Source organism: Mustelus asterias, chromosome 20 (genome assembly GCF_964213995.1).
Source record: "Mustelus asterias chromosome 20, sMusAst1.hap1.1, whole genome shotgun sequence".
Lineage (NCBI taxonomy): Eukaryota > Metazoa > Chordata > Chondrichthyes > Carcharhiniformes > Triakidae > Mustelus > Mustelus asterias.
In genome coordinates this window covers 946,676-966,954 of record NC_135820.1, presented here as the reverse complement: position 1 = coordinate 966,954, position 20,279 = coordinate 946,676, and the positions used below count along the sequence as shown (strand labels likewise).

General features: G+C 56.4%; 1 protein-coding gene across 2 annotated transcripts in view; it reads left to right on the top strand.

The window, feature by feature from the left end:
- Positions 1-16,968, top strand: part of LOC144508363 (myelin-associated glycoprotein-like) — a 37,361-nt gene extending 20,393 nt beyond the window's left edge. For both annotated transcript variants that reach the window (XM_078236217.1, XM_078236216.1), the window contains 6 exons: positions 4,732-5,016; positions 6,547-6,825; positions 9,459-9,752; positions 13,053-13,158; positions 13,799-13,880; positions 14,942-16,968. In XM_078236217.1, coding sequence (XP_078092343.1) covers positions 4,732-5,016; positions 6,547-6,825; positions 9,459-9,752; positions 13,053-13,158; positions 13,799-13,880; positions 14,942-15,208 — 1,313 coding nt within the window. In that variant the 3' untranslated portion in view covers positions 15,209-16,968. The remainder of the gene's footprint in view (positions 1-4,731; positions 5,017-6,546; positions 6,826-9,458; positions 9,753-13,052; positions 13,159-13,798; positions 13,881-14,941) is intronic.
- Positions 16,969-20,279: the final 3,311 nt, after the last annotated feature.

Sequence of the window (20,279 nt, the reverse complement as noted above, 5' to 3'; positions counted from 1 at the left end):
TCCCTACACCCTTCCCTACCTCTGTATCCTTCTCCAGCCCCGCCACCCTTCCCTATCTCTGCAAGCTCCTCCAGCCCCTACACACCTCCCTATCTGTGTGAACTCCTCCAGTCCCTACACACCTACCTATCTGTGTGACCTCCTCCAGCCCTTACAACGCTCCCTATCTCTGCAAGCTCCTCCAGCCCCTACATCCCTCCCCATCTCTGTAACCTCCTCCAGCCCCAACACCCCCTCCCTATCTCTGTAACCTCCTCCAGCACCTACACCCCCTCTCTATTTCTGTAACCTCGTGTAGACCCTACACCCCTCCCTATCTCTGTAATCTTCTCCAGCCCCTACAACCCTACCTATCGCTGTAACCACCTCCAGTCCCTACACCCCTCCCTACCTCTGTATCCTTCTCCAGCCCCGCCACCCTTCCCTATCTCTGCAAGCTCCTCCAGCCCCTACACACCTCCCTATCTGTGTGACCTCCTCCAGCCCCTACACACCTCCCTATCTGTGTGACCTCCTCCAGCCCCTACACCCCTCCCTACCTCTGTAACCTCCTCCAGCACCTACACCCCTCCCTATCTCTGTGACCTCCTCCAGTCCCTACACCCCTCCCTATCTCTGCAACCTCCTCCAGCCCCTGCACCCCTCCCTATCTCTGTAACCTCCTCCAGCCCCTACATCCCTCCCCATTTCTGTAACCTCCTCCAGCCCCTACACCCCCTCCCTATCTCTGTAACCTCCTCCAGCCCCTACACCCCCTCCCTCTCTCTGTATCCTCCTCCAGCCCCTACACCCCTCCCTATCTCTGTAACCTCCTCCAGCCCCTACACCCCTCCCTCTCTCTGTATCCTCCTCCAGCCCCTACACCCCTCCCTATCTCTGTATCCTCCTCCAGCCCCTACACCCCCTCCCTATTTCTGTAACCTCCTCCAGCCCCTACACCCCTCCCTATCTCTGTAACCTCCTCCAGCCCCTACACCCCTCCCTCTCTCTGTATCCTCCTCCAGCCCCTAAACCCCTCCCTATCTCTGTATCCTCCTCCAGCCCCTACACCCCCTCCCTATTTCTGTAACCTCCTCCAGCCCCTACACCCCTCCCTATCTCTGTAACCTCCTCCAGCCCCTACACCCCTCCCTCTCTCTGTATCCTCCTCCAGCCCCTACACCCCTCCCTATCTCTGTATCCTCCTCCAGCCCCTACACCCCTCCCTATCTCTGTAACCTCCTCCAGCATCTACACCCCCTCTCTATTTCTGTAACCTCGTCTAGGCCCTACACCCCTCCCTATCTCTGTAACCTCCTCCAGCCCCTACACCCCTCCCTCTCTCTGTATCCTCCTCCAGCCCCTACACCCCTCCCTATCTCTGTAACCTCCTCCAGCATCTACACCCCCTCTCTATTTCTGTAACCTCGTCTAGGCCCTACACCCCTCCCTATCTCTGTAATCTTCTCCAGCCCCTACAACCCTACCTATCGCTGTAACCACCTCCAGCCCCTACACCCCTCTCTACCTCTGTATCCTTCTCCAGCCCCTACACCCTTCCCTATCTCTGTATCCTCTTCCAGCCCCTATATCTCTCCCTATATCTGTGACCTCCTCCAGCCCCTACACACCTCCCTATCTGTGTAACCTCCTCCAGCCCCTACAACGCTCCCTATCTCTGTAACCTCCTCCAGCACCTACAGCCATCCTATCTCTGTAACCTCCTCCAGCCCCTACACCCACTCCCTATCTCTATAACCCTCATTGTCTACTGGAATAGTGCCAGAAGACTGGAGGATAGCACATGTTGTCCCCTTGTTCAACAAGGAGTAGGGAAAAACCTGGTAATTATGGACCAGTGAGCCTTACTTCTGTTGTGGGCAAAGTTTTGGAAAGGATTATAAGAGATAGGATTCATAATATTCTAGAAAGGAATAATTTAATTAGGGATACTCAACATGGTTTTAGGAAGGGTAGGTCGTGCCTCACAAACCTTATTGAGTTCTTTGAGAAGGTGACCAAAGAGGTGGATGAGGGTAAAGCGGTTGATGTGGTGTATATGGATTTCAGTAAAGCGTTTGATAAGGTTCCCCATGGTAAGGTTTTGCAGAAAATACGGAGGCATGGGATTGAGGGTGATTTAGCGGTTTGGATCAGGAATTGTCTAGCTGTAAGAAGACAGAGGGTGGTGGTTGATGGGAAATGTTCATCCTGGACTTCAGTTACTATTGGTGTACCGCAAGGATCTGTTTTGGGGCCACTGCTGTTTGTCATTTTTATAAATGACCTGATTGAGGCGTAGAAGGCTGGGTTAGTAAATTTGCGGATGACACTAAAGTCGGTGGAGTTGTGGACAGTGCGGAGGGAAGTGGCAGGTTACAGAGGGACATAGATAAGCTGCAGAGCTGGGCTGAGAGGTGGCAAATGGAGTTTAATGCGGAAAAGTGTGAGGTGATTCACTTTGGAAGGAGTAACAGGAATACAGAGTACTGGGCTAATGGTAAGATACTTGGTAGTGTGGATGAACAGAGGGATCTGGATGTCCATATGCATAGATCCCTGAAAGTTGGCACCCAGGTTGATAGGGTTGTTAAGAAGGCGTACGGTGTGTTAGCTTTTATTGGTAGAGGGATTGAGTTTCGGAGCCATGAGGTCATGTTGCAGCTGTACAAAACTCTGGTGCAGCCGCATTTGGAGTATTGCGTACAGTTCTGGTCGCTGCATTATAGGAAGGATGTGGAAGCATTGGAAAGGGTGCAGGGGAGATTTACCAGGATGTTGCCTGGTATGGTGGGAAGGTCTTATGAGGAAAGGCTGAGGGACTTGAGGCTGTTTTCGTTAGAGAGAAGAAGGTTAAGAGGTGACTTAATAGAGGCATACAAGATGATCAGAGGATTAGATAGGGTGGATAGTGAGAGCCTTTTTCCTCGGATGGTGATGGCTAACATGAGGGGACATAGCTTTAAATTGAGGGGTGAGAGATATAGGACAGATGTTAGAGGTAGGTTCTTTACTCAGAGAGTAGTAAGGGTGTGGAATGCCCTGCCTGCAACAGTAGTGGACTCGCCAACACTAAGGGCATTTAAATGGTTATTGGATAAACATATGGATGATATTGGAATAGTGTAGATTAGAGGGGCTTTAGATTGGTTTCACTGGTCGGCACAACATCGAGGGCCGAAGGGCCTGTACTGCGCTGTAATGTTCTATGTTCTATCTCTGTAACCTCCTCCAGCCCCGACACCCCTCCCTATCTCTGTAACCTCCTCCAGCCCCGACACCCCTCCCTATTTCTGTAACCTCCTCCAGCCCCGACACCCCTCCCTATCTCTGTACCCCCCTCCAGCCCCGACACCCCTCCCTATCTCTATAAGCTCCTCCAGCCCCGACACCTCTCCCTATCTCTGTAACCTCTTCCAGCCCATACAACCCTGCCTATCTCTGTAACCTCGTGGAGGGGGGTAGTAGAATCTAGAATGTTGTGGGGGTGGGTGCAGTTTCAGAATGAGGGGGTCACTCCCATTGAAGAAGGAGAATAGAGGTCTTAGAGTCATAGAGGTTTACAGCATGGAAACAGGCCCTTCGGCCCAACTTGTCCATGCCACCCTTTTTTTTCAAAACCCCTAAGCTAATCCCAATTGCTGGCATTTGGCCCATATCCCTCTATACCCATCGTACCCATGTAACTATCTAAATGCTTTTTAAAAGATAAATTGTACCCGCCCCTACTACTACCTCTGGCAGCTTGTTCCAGACACTCACCACCCTCTGTGTGAAAAAACTGCCCCTCTGGACACTTTTGTATCTCTCCCCTCTCACCTATGCCCTCTAGTTTTAGACTCCCCTACTTTTGGGAACAGATATTGACTATCTCGCTGATCTGTGCCCCTCATTATTTTATAGACCTCTATAAGATCACCCCTCAGCCTCCTACGCTCCAGAGAAAAAAGTCCCAGTCGATTCAGCCTCTCCTTATAACTCAAACCATCAAGTCCCGGTAGCATCCTAGTAAATCTTTTCTGCACTCTTTCTAGTTTCGATGAAGAGGAATTTCCTCTCTCGGAGGGGTGGTCAGTCTGTGGAATTCGCTCCCCCAGAGATACAGTGGGGATTGGGTTAGAGATTTAGAGAGATTTTTGATTGACAAAGGGGTTTGAGGGCAGTGGGAGTTAAGACCCCAGCCTGTCTCACTTTCCTGAACCCTCAGAGAGAGAAGGTTCAGGGGGAGATTTACCAGAACGTTCCGGGGGATGAGGGGGCTTCAGTTCATGCGGGGAGACGGGGAGAAGCTGGGATCATTCCCCTCGGAGCGGAGAAGGTTCAGGGGGAGATTGAATCGAGGCGTTCAGAATCACGAGGGTGAGGGGGGGGGTTTGGATGGAGTGAATGAGGAGAAAGTGTTTCCAGTGACAGGAGGCTCGGTAACCAGAGGGGACACAGATTGAAGAGAATCGGGAAAAGAACCAGAGGGGGGGGAGATGAGGGGAATTTTATTTTGGACACACAGCGAGTTGTTGTGATCTGGAAGGCGCTGCCTGAAAGGGCGCTGGAAGCTGATTCAACAGGAACTTTCAAAAGGGGCAATTGGGGAAATACTGGAAGGGGGAAAATTTACAGGGAGACTGACTGACCCCCGCTCTCACCCACACAGGATTGAAGGGCTGAATGGCCTTCTGCTGTGCAGGGTGAGAGCGGGGGTCAGTCAGTCTGGAGCGGCAGTCGGACGTGGCTAACACGGGGATTGTTTTGCAGACGCACCCAGGAATCTATCTATCGTTGGACTGGATAATTCCACTGTTAATTCCTCCATCGAGACTGTCAAGGGAAATTCCCTGTCTCTCTCCTGCTCCGTGGAAAGCCGTCCGTCCTCCAACCTGACCTGGAGGCTGGGTGGGAACGTCCGCAATCGCAGTGTCGCCTCCAACAGCTTGTGGCTGCATCTGGACAGCATCAGTTACCGGGATGACGGGATACACGAGTGCGTGGCAGAGAATCCTCACGGCAAGACGCGGCAATCGGTGAAGGTCAGCTTGACATGTGAGTGTCCCACCCCCTCACCCACACCCCCTCACCCACACACACACCCACCCACACACCCCCTCACCCACCCACCCACCCACCCACACACCCCCTCACCCACACACCCCCTCACCCACACACCCCCTCACCCACACCCCCACCCCCTCACACACCCACCCCCTCGCCCACACATCCACCCCCTCACCCACACAGCCCCCCACCCCCTCACCCACACACACACCCCCTCACCCACACACACACCCCCTAACCCACACACACACCCACTCACCCCCTCACCCACACACCCACCCCCTCGCCCACACACCCACCCCCTCGCCCACACACCCACCCCCTCGCCCACACACCCACCCCCTCGCCCACACACCCACCCCCTCGCCCACACACCCACCCCCTCGCCCACACACCCACCCCCTCGCCCACACACCCACCCCCTCGCCCACACACCCACCCCCTCGCCCACCCTCTCGCCCACACACCCACCCCCTCGCCCACACACCCACCCTCGCGCCCACACACCCACCCCCTTGCCCACCCCCGCGTCCACACACCCACCCCCGCGCCCACCCGCCCACACAACCATGCGCTCATCCAAACACCCACCCATCCCCTCACCCAGCCACTCCCCCTCCAACAAACACATTCTCCCCACTCCCCGTGGGAGAGAGTCCCGCATTCTCCCCACTCCCCGTGGGAGTGAGTCCCGCATTCTCCCCACTCCCCGTGAGAGTGAGTCCCGCATTCTCCCCACTCCCCGTGGGAGTGAGTCCCGCATTCTCCCCACTCCCCGTGGGAGTGAGTCCCGCATTCTCCCCACTCCCCGTGGGAGCGAGTCCCACATTCTCCCCACTCCCCGTGGGAGCGAGTCCCACATTCTCCCCCACTCCCCGTGGGAGCGAGTCCCACATTCTCCCCACTCCCCGGGGGAGCGAGTCCCACATTCTGTCCACATCCCGGCATCCGGTCTGTCCAGCCCTGTCTGAATTTTATCCGTTTCAGTCAGATCCCCTCTCATTCGTCTAAACTCCAGTGAATACAGACCCGATCGACCCAATCTCTCCCCGTCCGACACTCCCCCATCCCAGGGATAAACTCCAGTGAATACAGGCCCGGTCGACCCAATCTCTCCCCGTCCGACACTCCCCCATCCCGGGGATAAACTCCAGTGAATACAGGCCCGATCGACCCAATCTCTCCCCGTCCGACACTCCCCCATCCCAGGAATCAGTCTGGTGAACCTTCGCTGCGCTCCCTCTGTGATAAATATGTCCTTTCTCAGATAAGGAGACCAAAACCGCCCACAATACCCCAGGTGTGGTCTCAGCAAGACCCCGTACAGCTGCAGTGAGACATCCTTGCCCTGAACTCGAATCCTCTCACGGTGAAGGCCAACAGACCATTTGCTCTCCTGAGCTGCTTGCTGTACCATCCTCTCTGCTGTCATTGGTTCACTAGAACACCCAGATCCCTCTGTCCATTCACAGTTCCCGAAACAACACCATGTTCAGTCCCTGCATTTGCACCTTGCAGATTCTCCCAAGGAGGTGGCAGTGAAGGTGAGTGGATGGCGACACGGGATCAGAGAGGGAGACAACATTACGCTGAGCTGTTTCTGTCGGAGTAACCCACCACCCACCAACTACAGCTGGTTCCGTGTCGGCGTGGACAATGGGACAGAGTTTGTGACGAGCAGCGTGTCTCTACCCCTGGGGACAGTCACACGGGGTCAGGATGACGTGGGTTATTACTGCAGAGCGGAGAATGCACTGGGTGCCAACCACTCTGCTCTCTGGCAGATCAACGTCGAGTGTAAGTGTCACAGTCTCCAACAAACCATCGCATTTATGTAGTGCCGTGTACGTGCTTGACTGGCCCCAGGTCACCCACCCCAACGGGCAGTTAGCAACACTCGATCCACAGTCACAGGAGCATCGGGACAGGGGACAAAAACTTCAGTAACAGTGGACCGAGTTTACAGAAACAGCTTAAAAAAGGAGAGACACACAGAGAGAGAGAGGGGGACACAGAGAGAGAGAGAGAGAGAGACACACAGAGAGAGAGAGAGGGAGACACAGAGAGAGAGAGATACAGAGAGAGAGGGAGAGAGAGACACAGAGAGAGAGAGGGAGACACAGAGAGAGAGATACAGAGAGAGAGGGAGAGAGAGACACAGAGAGAGAGAGAGGGAGACACAGAGAGAGAGATACAGAGAGAGAGGGAGAGAGAGACACACACACAGAGAGGGAGAGAGAGAGACAGACACAGAGAGAGAGATACAGACAGAGAGAGAGAGAGACAGAGACACAGAGAGAGAGAGACAGAGACACAGAGAGAGAGAGACAGAGACAGAGAGAGAGAGACAGAGAGAGAGAGACAGAGAGAGAGAGACAGAGAGAGAGAGACAGAGAGAGAGAGACAGAGAGAGAGAGACAGAGAGAGAGAGACAGAGACAGAGAGAGACAGAGACAGAGAGAGACAGAGAGAGAGGTGGAGAGGTCGAGGGAGGGAACTGCCCCAGGACACAGGGGGAGACACGGCCACAATGGCAGGCGATGGGAATTGGGGGATGCTCAAGAGATCGGAATTGGAGGAGTGCAGGTGTCGCTGCAGAGGAGGGTGTAGAGGGAGCTTTACTCTGTATCTAACCCCGTGCTGTACCTGTCCTGGGAGTGTTTGATGGGGGCAGTGGAGAGGGAGCTTTACTCTGTATCTAACCCCGTGCTGTACCTGTCCTGGGAGTGTTTGATGGGGGCAGTGTAGAGGGAGCTTTACTCTGTATCTAACCCCGTGCTGTACCTGTCCTGGGAGTGTTTGATGGGGACAGTGTAGAGGGAGCTTTACTCTGTATCTAACCGCGTGCTGTACCTGTCCTGGGAGTGTTTGATGGGGACAGTGTAGAGGGAGCTTTACTCTGTATCTAACCCCGTGCTGTACCTGTCCTGGGAGTGTTTGATGGGGGACAGTGTGGAGGGAGCTTTACTCTGTATCTAACCCCGTGCTGTACCTGTCCTGGGAGTGTTTGATGGGGGACAGTGTAGAGGGAGCTTTACTCTGTATCTAACCCCGTGCTGTACCTGTCCTGGGAGTGTTTGATGGGGGACAGTGTAGAGGGAGCTTTACTCTGTGTCTAACCCCGTGCTGTACCTGTCCTGGGAGTGTTTGATGGGGGACAGTGTAGAGGGAGCTTTACACTGTATCTAACTCCGTGCTGTACCTGTCCTGCGAGTGTTTGATGGGGACAGTGTAGAGGGAGCTTTACTCTGTATCTAACCCCGGGCTGTACCTGTCCTGGGAGTGTTTGATGGGGGACAGTGTAGAGGGAGCTTTACTCTGTATCTAACCCCGTGCTGTACCTGTCCTGGGAGTGTTTGATGGGGGACAGTGTAGAGGGAGCTTTACTCTGTATCTAACCCCGGGCTGTACCTGTCCTGGGAGTGTTTGATGGGGGACAGTGTAGAGGGAGTTTTACTCTGTATCTAACCCCGGGCTGTACCTGTCCTGGGAGTGTTTGATGGGGGACAGTGTAGAGGGAGTTTTACTCTGTATCTAACCCCGTGCTGTACCTGTCCTGGGAGTGTTTGATGGGGGCAGTGTAGAGGGAGCTTTACTCTGTATCTAACCCCGTGCTGTACCTGTCCTGGGAGTGTTTGATGGGGACAGTGTAGAGGGAGCTTTACTCTGTATCTAACCGCGTGCTGTACCTGTCCTGGGAGTGTTTGATGGGGACAGTGTCGAGGGAGCTTTACTCTGTATCTAACCCCGTGCTGTACCTGTCCTGGGAGTGTTTGATGGGGGACAGTGTAGAGGGAGCTTTACTCTGTATCTAACCCCGTGCTGTACCTGTCCTGGGAGTGTTTGATGGGGGACAGTGTAGAGGGAGCTTTACTCTGTATCTAACCCCGGGCTGTATCTGTCCTGGGAGTGTTTGATGGGGGACAGTGTAGAGGGAGCTTTACTCTGTATCTAACCCCGTGCTGTACCTGTCCTGGGAGTGTTTGATGGGGACAGTGTAGAGGGAGCTTTACTCTGTATCTAACCCCGTGCTGTACCTGTCCTGGGAGTGTTTGATGGGGACAGTGCAGAGGGAGCTTTACTCTGTATCTAACCCCGTGCTGTACCTGTCCTGGGAGTGTTTGATGGGGACAGTGTAGAGGGAGCTTTACTCTGTATCTAACCCCGTGCTGTACCTGTCCTGGGAGTGTTTGATGGGGACAGTGTAGAGGGAGCTTTACTCTGTATCTAACCCCGTGCTGTACCTGTCCTGGGAGTGTTTGATGGGGACAGTGTAGAGGGAGCTTTACTCTGTATCTAACCCCGTGCTGTACCTGTCCTGGGAGTGTTTGATGGGGACAGTGTAGAGGGAGCTTTACTCTGTATCTAACCCCGTGCTGTACCTGTCCTGGGAGTGTTTGATGTTCCACACTTTACCATTCCCTTTTCAGACATGCCCGTGTTTTCCGAGGAGTCACAGTGCTTCCGGGAGCCGGAGCGGGTGACCTGTGTCTGTGTGGCCACCGCCAACCCATCTGGGAACCTCACCTGGCACCTACCCAGAACCAACCTGAGTGGGAACGAATCAGACGGACGTTTTGTGTCGCGGCGGGTCAGAGATGGGCATCTGGTGACTGGCTCCCTGATCCTGCTGGGACCCCAGGGCGAGGAAGAAGTGACGGCAACCTGCTCGGTTCGAAACCCGCACGGGGAAGCCATGTTCAAGGTGTATCTGTGGGTCAAAGGTGAGAAGTCGCTCCCATTGTCTTCGGACCCTGTGGTTCCGCCCCTCAGGACGTTCCCAAGCATTTCTCTGCCAATCAGGACATTGTCTTTTCCAAGAGAGGTCACTGTTGCAATGTAGACAACTGGGGAGCCAAAACGCGCACAGCAAGATCCCACCAACAGCAAATGACATTGACCAAGTTTTGTTTTAGTGATTTGGTAAAAGGATAAATATTGGCCTCGGGGCACCAGGAAGAGCACCGCCCGCCCCCCCCTTCCACCCCCATCCTGCATCCCCCACTCTTCTCCCAAATAGACCCCGGGATCTTGTACACCCAACCCAAGAGGACAGGCAACGGATTCAGATCAAAGTCACATCCTGTAAGTCAGCATCTCTGACAGTGCGGCACTCCCTCAGTACTGACCCTCTGACAGTGCGGCACTCCCTCAGTACTGACCCTCTGACAGTGCGGCACTCCCTCAGTACTGACCCTCTGACAGTGCGGCACTCCCTCAGCACTGACCCTCTGACAGTGCGGCACTCCCTCAGTACTGACCCTCTGACAGTGCGGCACTCCCTCAGCACTGACCCTCTGACAGTGCGGCATTCCCTCAGCACTGACCCTCTGACAGTGCAGCACTCCCTCAGCACTGACCCTCTGACAGTGCAGCACTCCCTCAGTACTGACCCTCTGACAGTGCGGCACTCCCTCAGCACTGACCCTCTGACAGTGCAGCACTCCCTCAGTACTGACCCTCTGACAGTGCGGCACTCCCTCAGTACTGACCCTCTGACAGTGCGGCACTCCCTCAGTACTGACCCTCTGACAGTGCGGCACTCCCTCAGAACTGACCCTCTGACAGTGCGGCACTCCCTCAGCACTGACCCTCTGACAGTGCGGCACTCCCTCAGCACTGACCCTCTGACAGTGCGGCACTCCCTCAGCACTGACCCTCTGACAGTGCAGCACTCCCTCAGCACTGACCCTCTGACAGTGCAGCACTCCCTCAGTACTGACCCTCTGACAGTGCGGAACTCCCTCAGTACTGACCCTCTGACAGTGCGGCACTCCCTCAGCACTGACCCTCTGACAGTGCGGCACTCCCTCAGCACTGACCCTCTGATAGTGCGGCGCTCCCTCAGTACTGACCCTCTGACAGTGCGGCACTCCCTCAGTGCTGACCCTCTGACAGTGCGGCACTCCCTCAGCACTGACCCTCTGACAGTGCGGCACTCCCTCAGCACTGACCCTCTGACAGTGCGGCACTCCCTCAGTACCGACCCTCTGACAGTGTGGCACTCCCTCAGTACTGACCCTCTGACAGTGCGGCACTCCCTCAGTACTGACCCTCTGACAGTGCGGCACTCCCTCAGCACTGACCCTCTGACAGTGCGGCACTCCCTCAGCACTGACCCTCTGACAGTGCGGCACTCCCTCAGTACCGACCCTCTGACAGTGTGGCACTCCCTCAGTACTGACCCTCTGACAGTGCGGCACTCCCTCAGCACTGACCCTCTGACAGTGCGGCACTCCCTCAGTACTGACCCTCTGACAGTGCGGCACTCCCTCAGTACTGACTGTCTGACAGTGCGGCGCTCCCTCAGTACTGACCCTCTGACAGTGTGTCACTCCCTCAGCACTGACCCTCTGACAGTGTGTCACTCCCTCAGCACTGACCCTCTGACAGTGCGGCACTCCCTCAGCACTGACCCTCTGACAGTGCGGCACTCCCTCAGTACTGACCCTCTGACAGTGCGGCACTCCCTCAGCACTGACCCTCTGACAGTGTGGCACTCCCTCAGTACTGACCCTCTGACAGTGCGGCACTCCCTCAGCACTGACCCTCTGACAGTGCGGCACTCCCTCAGTACTGACCCTCTGACAGTGCGGCACTCCCTCAGTACTGACTGTCTGACAGTGCGGCGCTCCCTCAGTACTGACCCTCTGACAGTGTGTCACTCCCTCTGCACTGACCCTCTGACAGTGTGTCACTCCCTCAGCACTGACCCTCTGACAGTGCGGCACTCCCTCAGTACTGACCCTCTGACAGTGCGGCGCTCCCTCAGTACTGACCCTCTGACAGTGCGGCACTCCCTCAGTACTGACCCTCTGACAGTGCGGCACTCCCTCAGCACTGACCCTCTGACAGTGCGGCACTCCCTCAGTACTGACCCTCTGACAGTGCGGCACTCCCTCAGTACTGACCCTCTGACAGTGCGGCGCTCCCTCAGCACTGACCCTCTGACAGTGCGGCACTCCCTCAGTACTGACCCTCTGACAGTGCGGCACTCCCTCAGTACTGACCCTCTGACAGTGCAGCACTCCCTCAGTACTGACCCTCTGACAGTGCGGCACTCCCTCAGTACTGACTCTCTGACAGTGCGGCACTCCCTCAGCACTGACCCTCTGACAGTGCGGCACTCCCTCAGCACTGACCATCTGACAGTGCGGCACTCCCTCAGCACTGACCCTCTGACAGTACGGCACTCCCTCAGCATTGACCATCTGACAGTGCGGCACTCCCTCAGCACTGACCCTCTGACAGTGCGGCACTCCCTCAGCACTGACCCTCTGACAGTGCGGCACTCCCTCAGCACTGACCCTCTGACAGTGCGGCACTCCCTCAGTACCGACCCTCTGACAGTGTGGCACTCCCTCAGTACTGACCCTCTGACAGTGCGGCACTCCCTCAGTACTGACCCTCTGACAGTGCGGCACTCCCTCAGCACTGACCCTCTGACAGTGCGGCACTCCCTCAGCACTGACCCTCTGACAGTGCGGCACTCCCTCAGTACTGACTGTCTGACAGTGCGGCACTCCCTCAGCACTGACCCTCTGACAGTGCGGCGCTCCCTCAGTACTGACCCTCTGACAGTGCGGCACTCCCTCAGTACTGACTGTCTGACAGTGCGGCACTCCCTCAGCACTGACCCTCTGACAGTGCGGCGCTCCCTCAGTACTGACCCTCTGACAGTGCGGCACTCCCTCAGTACTGACCCTCTGACAGTGCGGCATTCCCTCAGTACTGACCCTCTGACAGTGCGACACTCCCTCAGTACTGACCCTCTGACAGTGCGACACTCCCTCAGTACTGACCCTCTGACAGTGCGGCACTCCCTCAGTACTGACCCTCTGACAGTGCGGCACTCCCTCAGTACCGACCCTCTGACAGTGCGGCACTCCCTCAGCACTGACCCTCTGACAGTGCGGCACTCCCTCAGCACTGACCCTCTGACAGTGCGGCACTCCCTCAGCACTGACCCTCTGACAGTGCAGCACTCCCGCAGTGCTGAGTAATTCCTCATTGTGTGTTTTCAGGAATGGATTCTCAGCTGGAGCAGTTGGTGTTGGGGGTTTTGGCTGGCGCTCTCGGAATGCTCCTTCTCTCTTTGCTGTTGTGCCAGATATTCATCTGCTGCCGGAGGTAAGATAACGCTCATGCCCAGAGATTTCTATAACTCCTTTTATTCCCTCACCAACTGCCCTCCATACACAAGACCCACCCCCATTCTCTCGATCTGAACTGTGCACAGTGCTCCCAGTGTGGGTCGAACCGAGGGTTATGGAGACTGGAACTGTGCACAGTGCTCCGAGTGTGGGTCTAACCGAGGGATACAGAGACCGGAACTGTGCACAGTGCTCCGAGTGTGGGTCTAACCGAGGGATATGGAGACCGGAACTGTGCACAGTGCTCCGAGTGTGGGTCTAACCGAGGGATATGGAGACCGGAACTGTGCACAGTGCTCCGAGTGTGGTCTAACCGAGGGATATGGAGACCGGAACTGTGCACAGTGCTCCGAGTGTGGGTCTAACCGAGGGATATGGAGACTGGAACTGTGCACAGTGCTCCGAGTGTGGGTCTAACCGAGGGATATGGAGACTGGAACTGTGCACAGTGCTCCGAGTGTGGGTCTAACCGAGGGATACAGAGACCGGAACTGTGCACAGTGCTCCGAGTGTGGGTCTAACCGAGGGATATCACTTTGATTGGTGTGTGGTTCCCCGCTCATGTTCTGCTGCGTTGGAGATTGTGGTGATGGTTTTCTCTGTTTTAATCTTTCCAGGAGGGAGAAGCGAACTCCGATCGATGCTACGGAGATGCAGATGTTGACTGGGCAGCGGACGCCCGTGCGGACACTCAGCTTGGTATAATCTCCGTCTCACTCTCGATCGCGTTCCGGTTTCTCCCATTTGGGAATGTCTATACCTACCTTTTGGTCCCTGTGGGAGGGGGTAGATCAGACTGGGGAACCAAAGAGCAAGGAATGAGTCCATACAGCCCTTACCCTTCGCAAGATCATGCCAATTGCTCCTCACTCCCTCATCCCTGCCCCGCACCCCGAGCGGACTTCCCCTCAACTCATGGTTTGACAAGACAGAACGCATGGGGCCTCCTCCTGTTCCTGTGTAACAGGCTCGAGGGGCGGAATAGGGCCTCCTCCTGTTCCTGTGTAACAGGCTCGAGGGGCGGAATGGGGCCTCCTCCTGTTCCTGTGTAACAGGCTCGAGGGGCGGAATGGGGCGTCCTCCTGTTCCTGTGTAACAGGCTCGAGGGGCGGAATGGCCTCCTCCTGTTCCTGTGTAACAGGCTCGAGGGGCTGAATGGGGCCTCCTCCTGTTCCTGTGTAACAGGCTCGAGGGGCGGAATGGGGCCTCCTCCTGTTCCTGTGTAACAGGCTCGAGGGGCTGAATGGGGCCTCCTCCTGTTCCTGTGTAACAGGCTCGAGGGGCTGAATGGGGCCTCCTCCTGTTCCTGTGTAACAGGCTGGAGGGGCTGAATGGGGCCTCCTCCTGTTCCTGTGTAACAGGCTCGAGGGGCTGAATGGGGCCTCCTCCTGTTCCTGTGTAACAGGCTGGAGGGGCTGAATGGGGCCTCCTCCTGTTCCTGTGTAACAGGCTGGAGGGGCTGAATGGCCTCCTCCTGTTCCTGTGTAACAGGCTGGAGGGGCTGAATGGCCTCCTCCTGTTCCTGTGTAACAGGCTCGAGGGGGCTGAATGGGGCCTCCTCCTGTTCCTGTGTAACAGGCTCGAGGGGCTGAATGGGGCCTCCTCCTGTTCCTGTGTAACAGGCTCGAGGGGGGTGAATGGGGCCTCCTCCTGTTCCTGTGTAACAGGCTCAAGGAGGGTGAATGGGGCCTCCTGCTGTGATCAGGAGTGTGTTGGTAGTTGATGTGTCTGGTGATGGATTCTGGCCCTTTCTGTTGCAGGTGGAGGCTGAGGGAGAGGTGGAGGTGGAGGTGGAGGCTGACGCAGTGGAGGTGGACCCTCAGACGGAGGAGCTTGACCTTCAGACAGAGGAGCCCCAGCAGACGACAAGCCTGAGGGTGCTGGGGAATGGGGAGGCCAGCCAGGAGGCGGGAGAGGAGGAGCTGGAGTTACATTACGCCTGCATCGACTTCTCGAAAGCGAACTGCTCAGACGGGATTGTGGGAAATAGGGACAGCACCCAGTATGCCCAGATCAAACCGCAGTGAGGCCCGGCTGGAAGGATCCGGGCCTAACACTTCGCCTGCATCCTGATCGGAGGGACCCTCGCTACGGGATATCTCATCCCTCGCATTGGAGAGAGCATCATCCCCGCTTTCCCGGGCCCAAGACATTGCTGCCCCTCCCCCGCTTATCCCAAATGGACACCTTCTCCAGCCCCTACACCCCCTCCCTATCTCTGTGACCTTCTCCAGCTCCTACACCCCTCCCTATCTCTGTAACCTCCTCCAGTCCCCACACCCCCCCCCGTCCCTATCTCTGTAACCTCCTCCAGCCCCTACACCCCTCCCTATCTCTGTAACCTCCTCCAGCCCCTACAAACCTCCCTATCTCTGTAACCTCCTCCAGCCCCTACACCCCTCCCTATCTCTGAAACCTCCTCCAGCCCCTACACCCCCTCCCTATCTCTGTAACCTCCTCCAGACCCTGCCGGGGCTCCGTATTGGTCAAGTTGGGGTGTAATTGCTTTTTCCAGTAAACCGCCTGTTTTTGACAACAGTGCGACAGTGTTGTGGGTGGGACTGGAGGTCAGGGGTCGATGCCTGACCTCTGCCGGTTGCGGGTCGAAGTTTGAAGTCCCCCAAGCCCGGTGGTGTTGACGAGGGGTTGGAAGATGCGCTGTCCCAGCCGTGTCCCTCAGTCCCTCCCGCTGTCTGCGTGTGATCGTGGCGCTCGCGACCACAGATTCTCACCGTGAGGAACTTCCTTCACCTTCACCACTCTCCCAGCTTCAGACACGTCGCCTGTTGCTCATTGTGTTTGAACCCTTCCTCCTTCCCACACCACCTTCCCAGAGATGCAGCAGCGTCCCTCCCGCTCTCCCCTGAGCACTTTCCCCTGGGTCAAAGGGCGACGCACGCGTCGATTTTAACTTTGCGCAACCTAACCACTCCTCGCAATGTTTGTTTTTCATTCATCCCCGGGATGCGAGCCTCACTGGCCGGGCCCGACCTGATCCCCATCCCTAATTACCCCCTCGAGAAGGGGGTGAGTGAGCCGCCATCTTGAACCCGCTGCAGCCCCCGTGTGGTGTAGGTACACCCACTGTGCTGTTAGGGAGGGAGTTCCAGTATCTTGGAACTCTCTCCTAAGAGAGACGGCGGAGGAGCTGGGAATGGGGCTGGGGGGCGGGGGGGTGCTGAATATATTCCAGGCCGTGTTGGAGATTTCCAATCGAGGGGGTGGGATTTCGAGGGTTGTGTTGGAGTTGGAGGGGGGTTGATAGGAGAAAGTGACTGCTCATGAAGAGGCAGTCATGACGTGGGGATGCCGGCGTTGGACTGGGGTAAACCTGTTGGACTTTAACCTGGTTGATGTGAGACTTCTTGCCATGAAGAGGTAAAGAGGAGGAGCAGAGGTCCAGGTGGATCTGCTGTTAACATTATCGGGTCTGATTGATGGGGCAGGAAGGGGAGAAAGCTAGAGGGGCAGAATGGACTTCTGCTTCTAACCCGTGCGTGCGCTGGATGCAAACTCTCAGACGCGATCAGGTAGGTTCGTGGCACGGCAAAGCACGGGGACTAAAAGCACTGCCAATCTCGCTGGTGTGACAAGCTTTCGACACAGTTCCATCGTGGGGAGAAACATGGATCGGCCGTTAGTTTAGGATTTAGTTTTCCGTCGATGCCGTCGTGGAATGCTGAGGGGAAGATGTGACGGGGGAAATCGGAGGTGAACTTGTTGCCTTTTTGTGGATTTATCAATTGTAAATTAAAAGATTTCTATCGGGTCAGACCGAATGTTTTGTCGCACACGACTGGTCTCTCAGTCGCAGGGTCAGGTCAGAGTTTATTGTCCATCGCTAATTACCCCGTGGGAACACGGGGGTGAGTGTCTGACTGGCAGTCCCCAATCAAGAGCAAAACACTCTGAACTTTCCAACACCTCTCCCGCCCGCTCCCCCGCCATCCAAATGTCCCAAAGTCCGGCACAGATAACAAAGAACTTTGAGCACGATTTAAATAGTGTTGGAAACGCAGCGGCCATTTTGCGCATAGCAAGATCCCACACCCCACTCTTCTTCCAAATAGAGGTTTATACAACATTTCACAGTGCGGCACTCCCTCAGTACTGACCCTCTGACAGTGCGGCACTCCCTCAGTACTGACCCTCTGACAGTGCGGCACTCCCTCAGTACTGACCCTCTGACAGTGCGGCACTCCCTCAGTACTGACCCTCTGACAGTGCGGCACTCCCTCAGTACTGACCCTCTGACAGTGCGGCACTCCCTCAGCGCTGACCCTCTGACAGTGCGGCACTCCCTCAGTACTGACCCTCTGACAGTGCGGCACTCCCTCAGCACTGACCCTCTGACAGTGCGGCACTCCCTCAGTACTGACCCTCTGACAGTGCGGCACTCCCTCAGTACTGACCCTCTGACAGTGCGGCACTCCCTCAGCGCTGACCCTCTGACAGTGTGGCACTCCCTCAGTACTGACCCTCTGACAGTGTGGCACTCCCTCAGTACTGACCCTCTGACAGTGCGGCACTCCCTCAGTACTGACCCTCTGACAGTGCGGCACTCCCTCAGCACTGACCCTCTGACAGTGCGGCACTCCCTCAGTACTGACCGTCTGACAGTGCGGCACTCCCTCAGCACTGACCCTCTGACAGTGCGGCACTCCCTCAGTACTGACCCTCTGACAGTGCGGCACTCCCTCAGTACTGACCCTCTGACAGTGCGGCACTCCCTCAGCACTGACCCTCTGACAGTGTGGCACTCCCTCAGTACTGACCCTCTGACAGTGCGGCACTCCCTCAATACTGGCCCTCTGACAGTGCGGCACTCCCTCAGCACTGGCACTGGGAGTGTCTGCGTGAGTTTCCCTCAGTCTGCCCTGTCTGAGGTGCCACCTAATCTTCTGGCTGTGTTGAGTGTCGCCCTGAGTCACTGGTGATGAATCTGTTACAGTGAACAGCGCAGTGAGCTGAAGGGAAGTTGCGAGTTTTATTACCAGATTATGAAGCTGATGAAATCTTTTCAGACTGAATCAATCCCATCTTCCTCATCTGCAGCGATTGGGTAAACAGGAATGAGGAAAACATTACCGAGAGATTAGCAATGAGACCCAGTGACGCTTCGTCACTCCATTAGATATTAACGCCTTCTCAAGATGTGTATTTACAGACAGTTCGATCTGGACAGAATTCCAGCACTCTCCCCATCACTTTCTCTCTCTCACTGTCTCGAATCAAATCCCCTTCTCCCTCGCAGAGTCCCTGTCCCGCAACACCGCGATTTTAACATTCTCCCCCTCGTCTCCAATTCATTCTTCACCCCCTCCCTATCTCTGTAACCTCCTCCAGCCCCTACACCCCTCCCTATCTCTGTAACCTCCTCCAGCCCCTACACCCCTCCCTATCTCTGTAACCTCCTCCAGCCCCTACACCCCTCCCTTTCTCTGTAACCTCCTCCAGCCCCTACACCCCCTCCCTATCTCTGTAACCTTCTCCAGCCCCTACACCCCCTCCCTATCTCTGTAACCTTCTCCAGCCCCTACACCCCCTCCCTATCTCTGTAACCTTCTCCAGCCCCTACACCCCCTCCCTATCTCTGTAACCTCCTCCAGCCCCTACACCCCCTCCCTATCTCTGTAACCTCCTCCAGCCCCTACACCCCTCCCTATCTCTGTAACCTCCTCCAGCCTCTACACCCCTCCCTATCTCTGTAACCTCCACCAGCCCCTACACCCCCTCCCTATCTCTGTAACCTCCTCCAGCCCCTACACCCCTCCCTATCTCTGTAACCTCCTCCAGCCCCTACACCCCCCTCCCTATCTCTGTAACCCCCTCCAGCCCCTACACCCCTCCCTATCTCTGTAACCTCCTCCAGCCCCTACACCCCCTCCCTATCTCTGTACCCGCCTCTAGCCCCTACACCCCCTCCCTATCTCTGTAACCCCCTCCAGCCCCTCCACCCCTCCCTATCTCTGTAACCTCCTCCAGCCCCTACACCCCCTCCCTATCTCTGTACCCGCCTCTAGCCCCTACACCCCCTCCCTATCTCTGTAACCTCCTCCAGCCTCTACACCCCTCCCTATCTCTGTACCCTCCTCCAGCCCCTGCACCCCCTCCCTATCTCTGTCCCCTCCTCCAGCCCCTACACCCCTCCCTATCTCTGTCCCCTCCTCCAGCCCCTACACCCCCCTCCCTATCTCTGTACCCTCCTCCAGCCCCTGCACCCCCTCCCTATCTCTGTCCCCTCCTCCAGCCCCTACACCCCTCCCTATCTCTGTAACCTCCTCCAGCCCCTACACCCCTCCCTATTTCTGTAACCTCCTCCAGCCCCTACACCCCCTCCCTATCTCTGTACCCTCCTCCAGCCCCTACACCCTCTCCCTATCTCTGTGCCCTCCTCCAGCCCCTACACCCCCTCCCTATCTCTGCATCCTCCTCCAGCCCCTACACCCCCTCCCTATCTCTGTACCCTCCTCCAGCCCCTACAACCCTACCTATCTCTGTAACTTCCTCCAGCCCCTACAACCCTCCCTATCTCTGTACCCTCCTCCAGCCCCTACACCCCCTCCCTATCTCTGTAACCCCCTACACCCCCTCCCTATCTCTGTAACCTCCTCCAGCCCCTAAACCCCCTCCGTATCCCTGTAACCTCCTCCAGTTCTTACACTCCTCCCTATCTCTGTAACCTCCTCTCGCCCAAACACCCCTTCCTATCTCTGTAACCTCCTCCAGCCCCTTCACCCCTCCCCATCTCTGTAACCTTCTCCAGCCCCTACACCCCCTCCCTATCTCTGTAACCTCCTTCAGTCCCTACACCCCTTCCTATCTCTGTAACCTCCTCCAGCCCCTTCACCTCTCCCTATCTCTGTAACCTCCTCCAGCTCCTACACCCCTCCCTATCTCTGTAACCTCCTCCACCCCCACACCCCTTCCTATCTCTGTAACCTTCTCCAGCTCCTACACCCCTCCTCCAGCTCCTACACCCCCTCCCTATCTCTGTAACCTCCTCCAGTCCCTACAACCCTCCCTATCTCTGTAACCTCCTACAGCCCCTACAACCCTCCCTAACTCTGTAACCTCCTCCAGCCCCTACACCCCTCC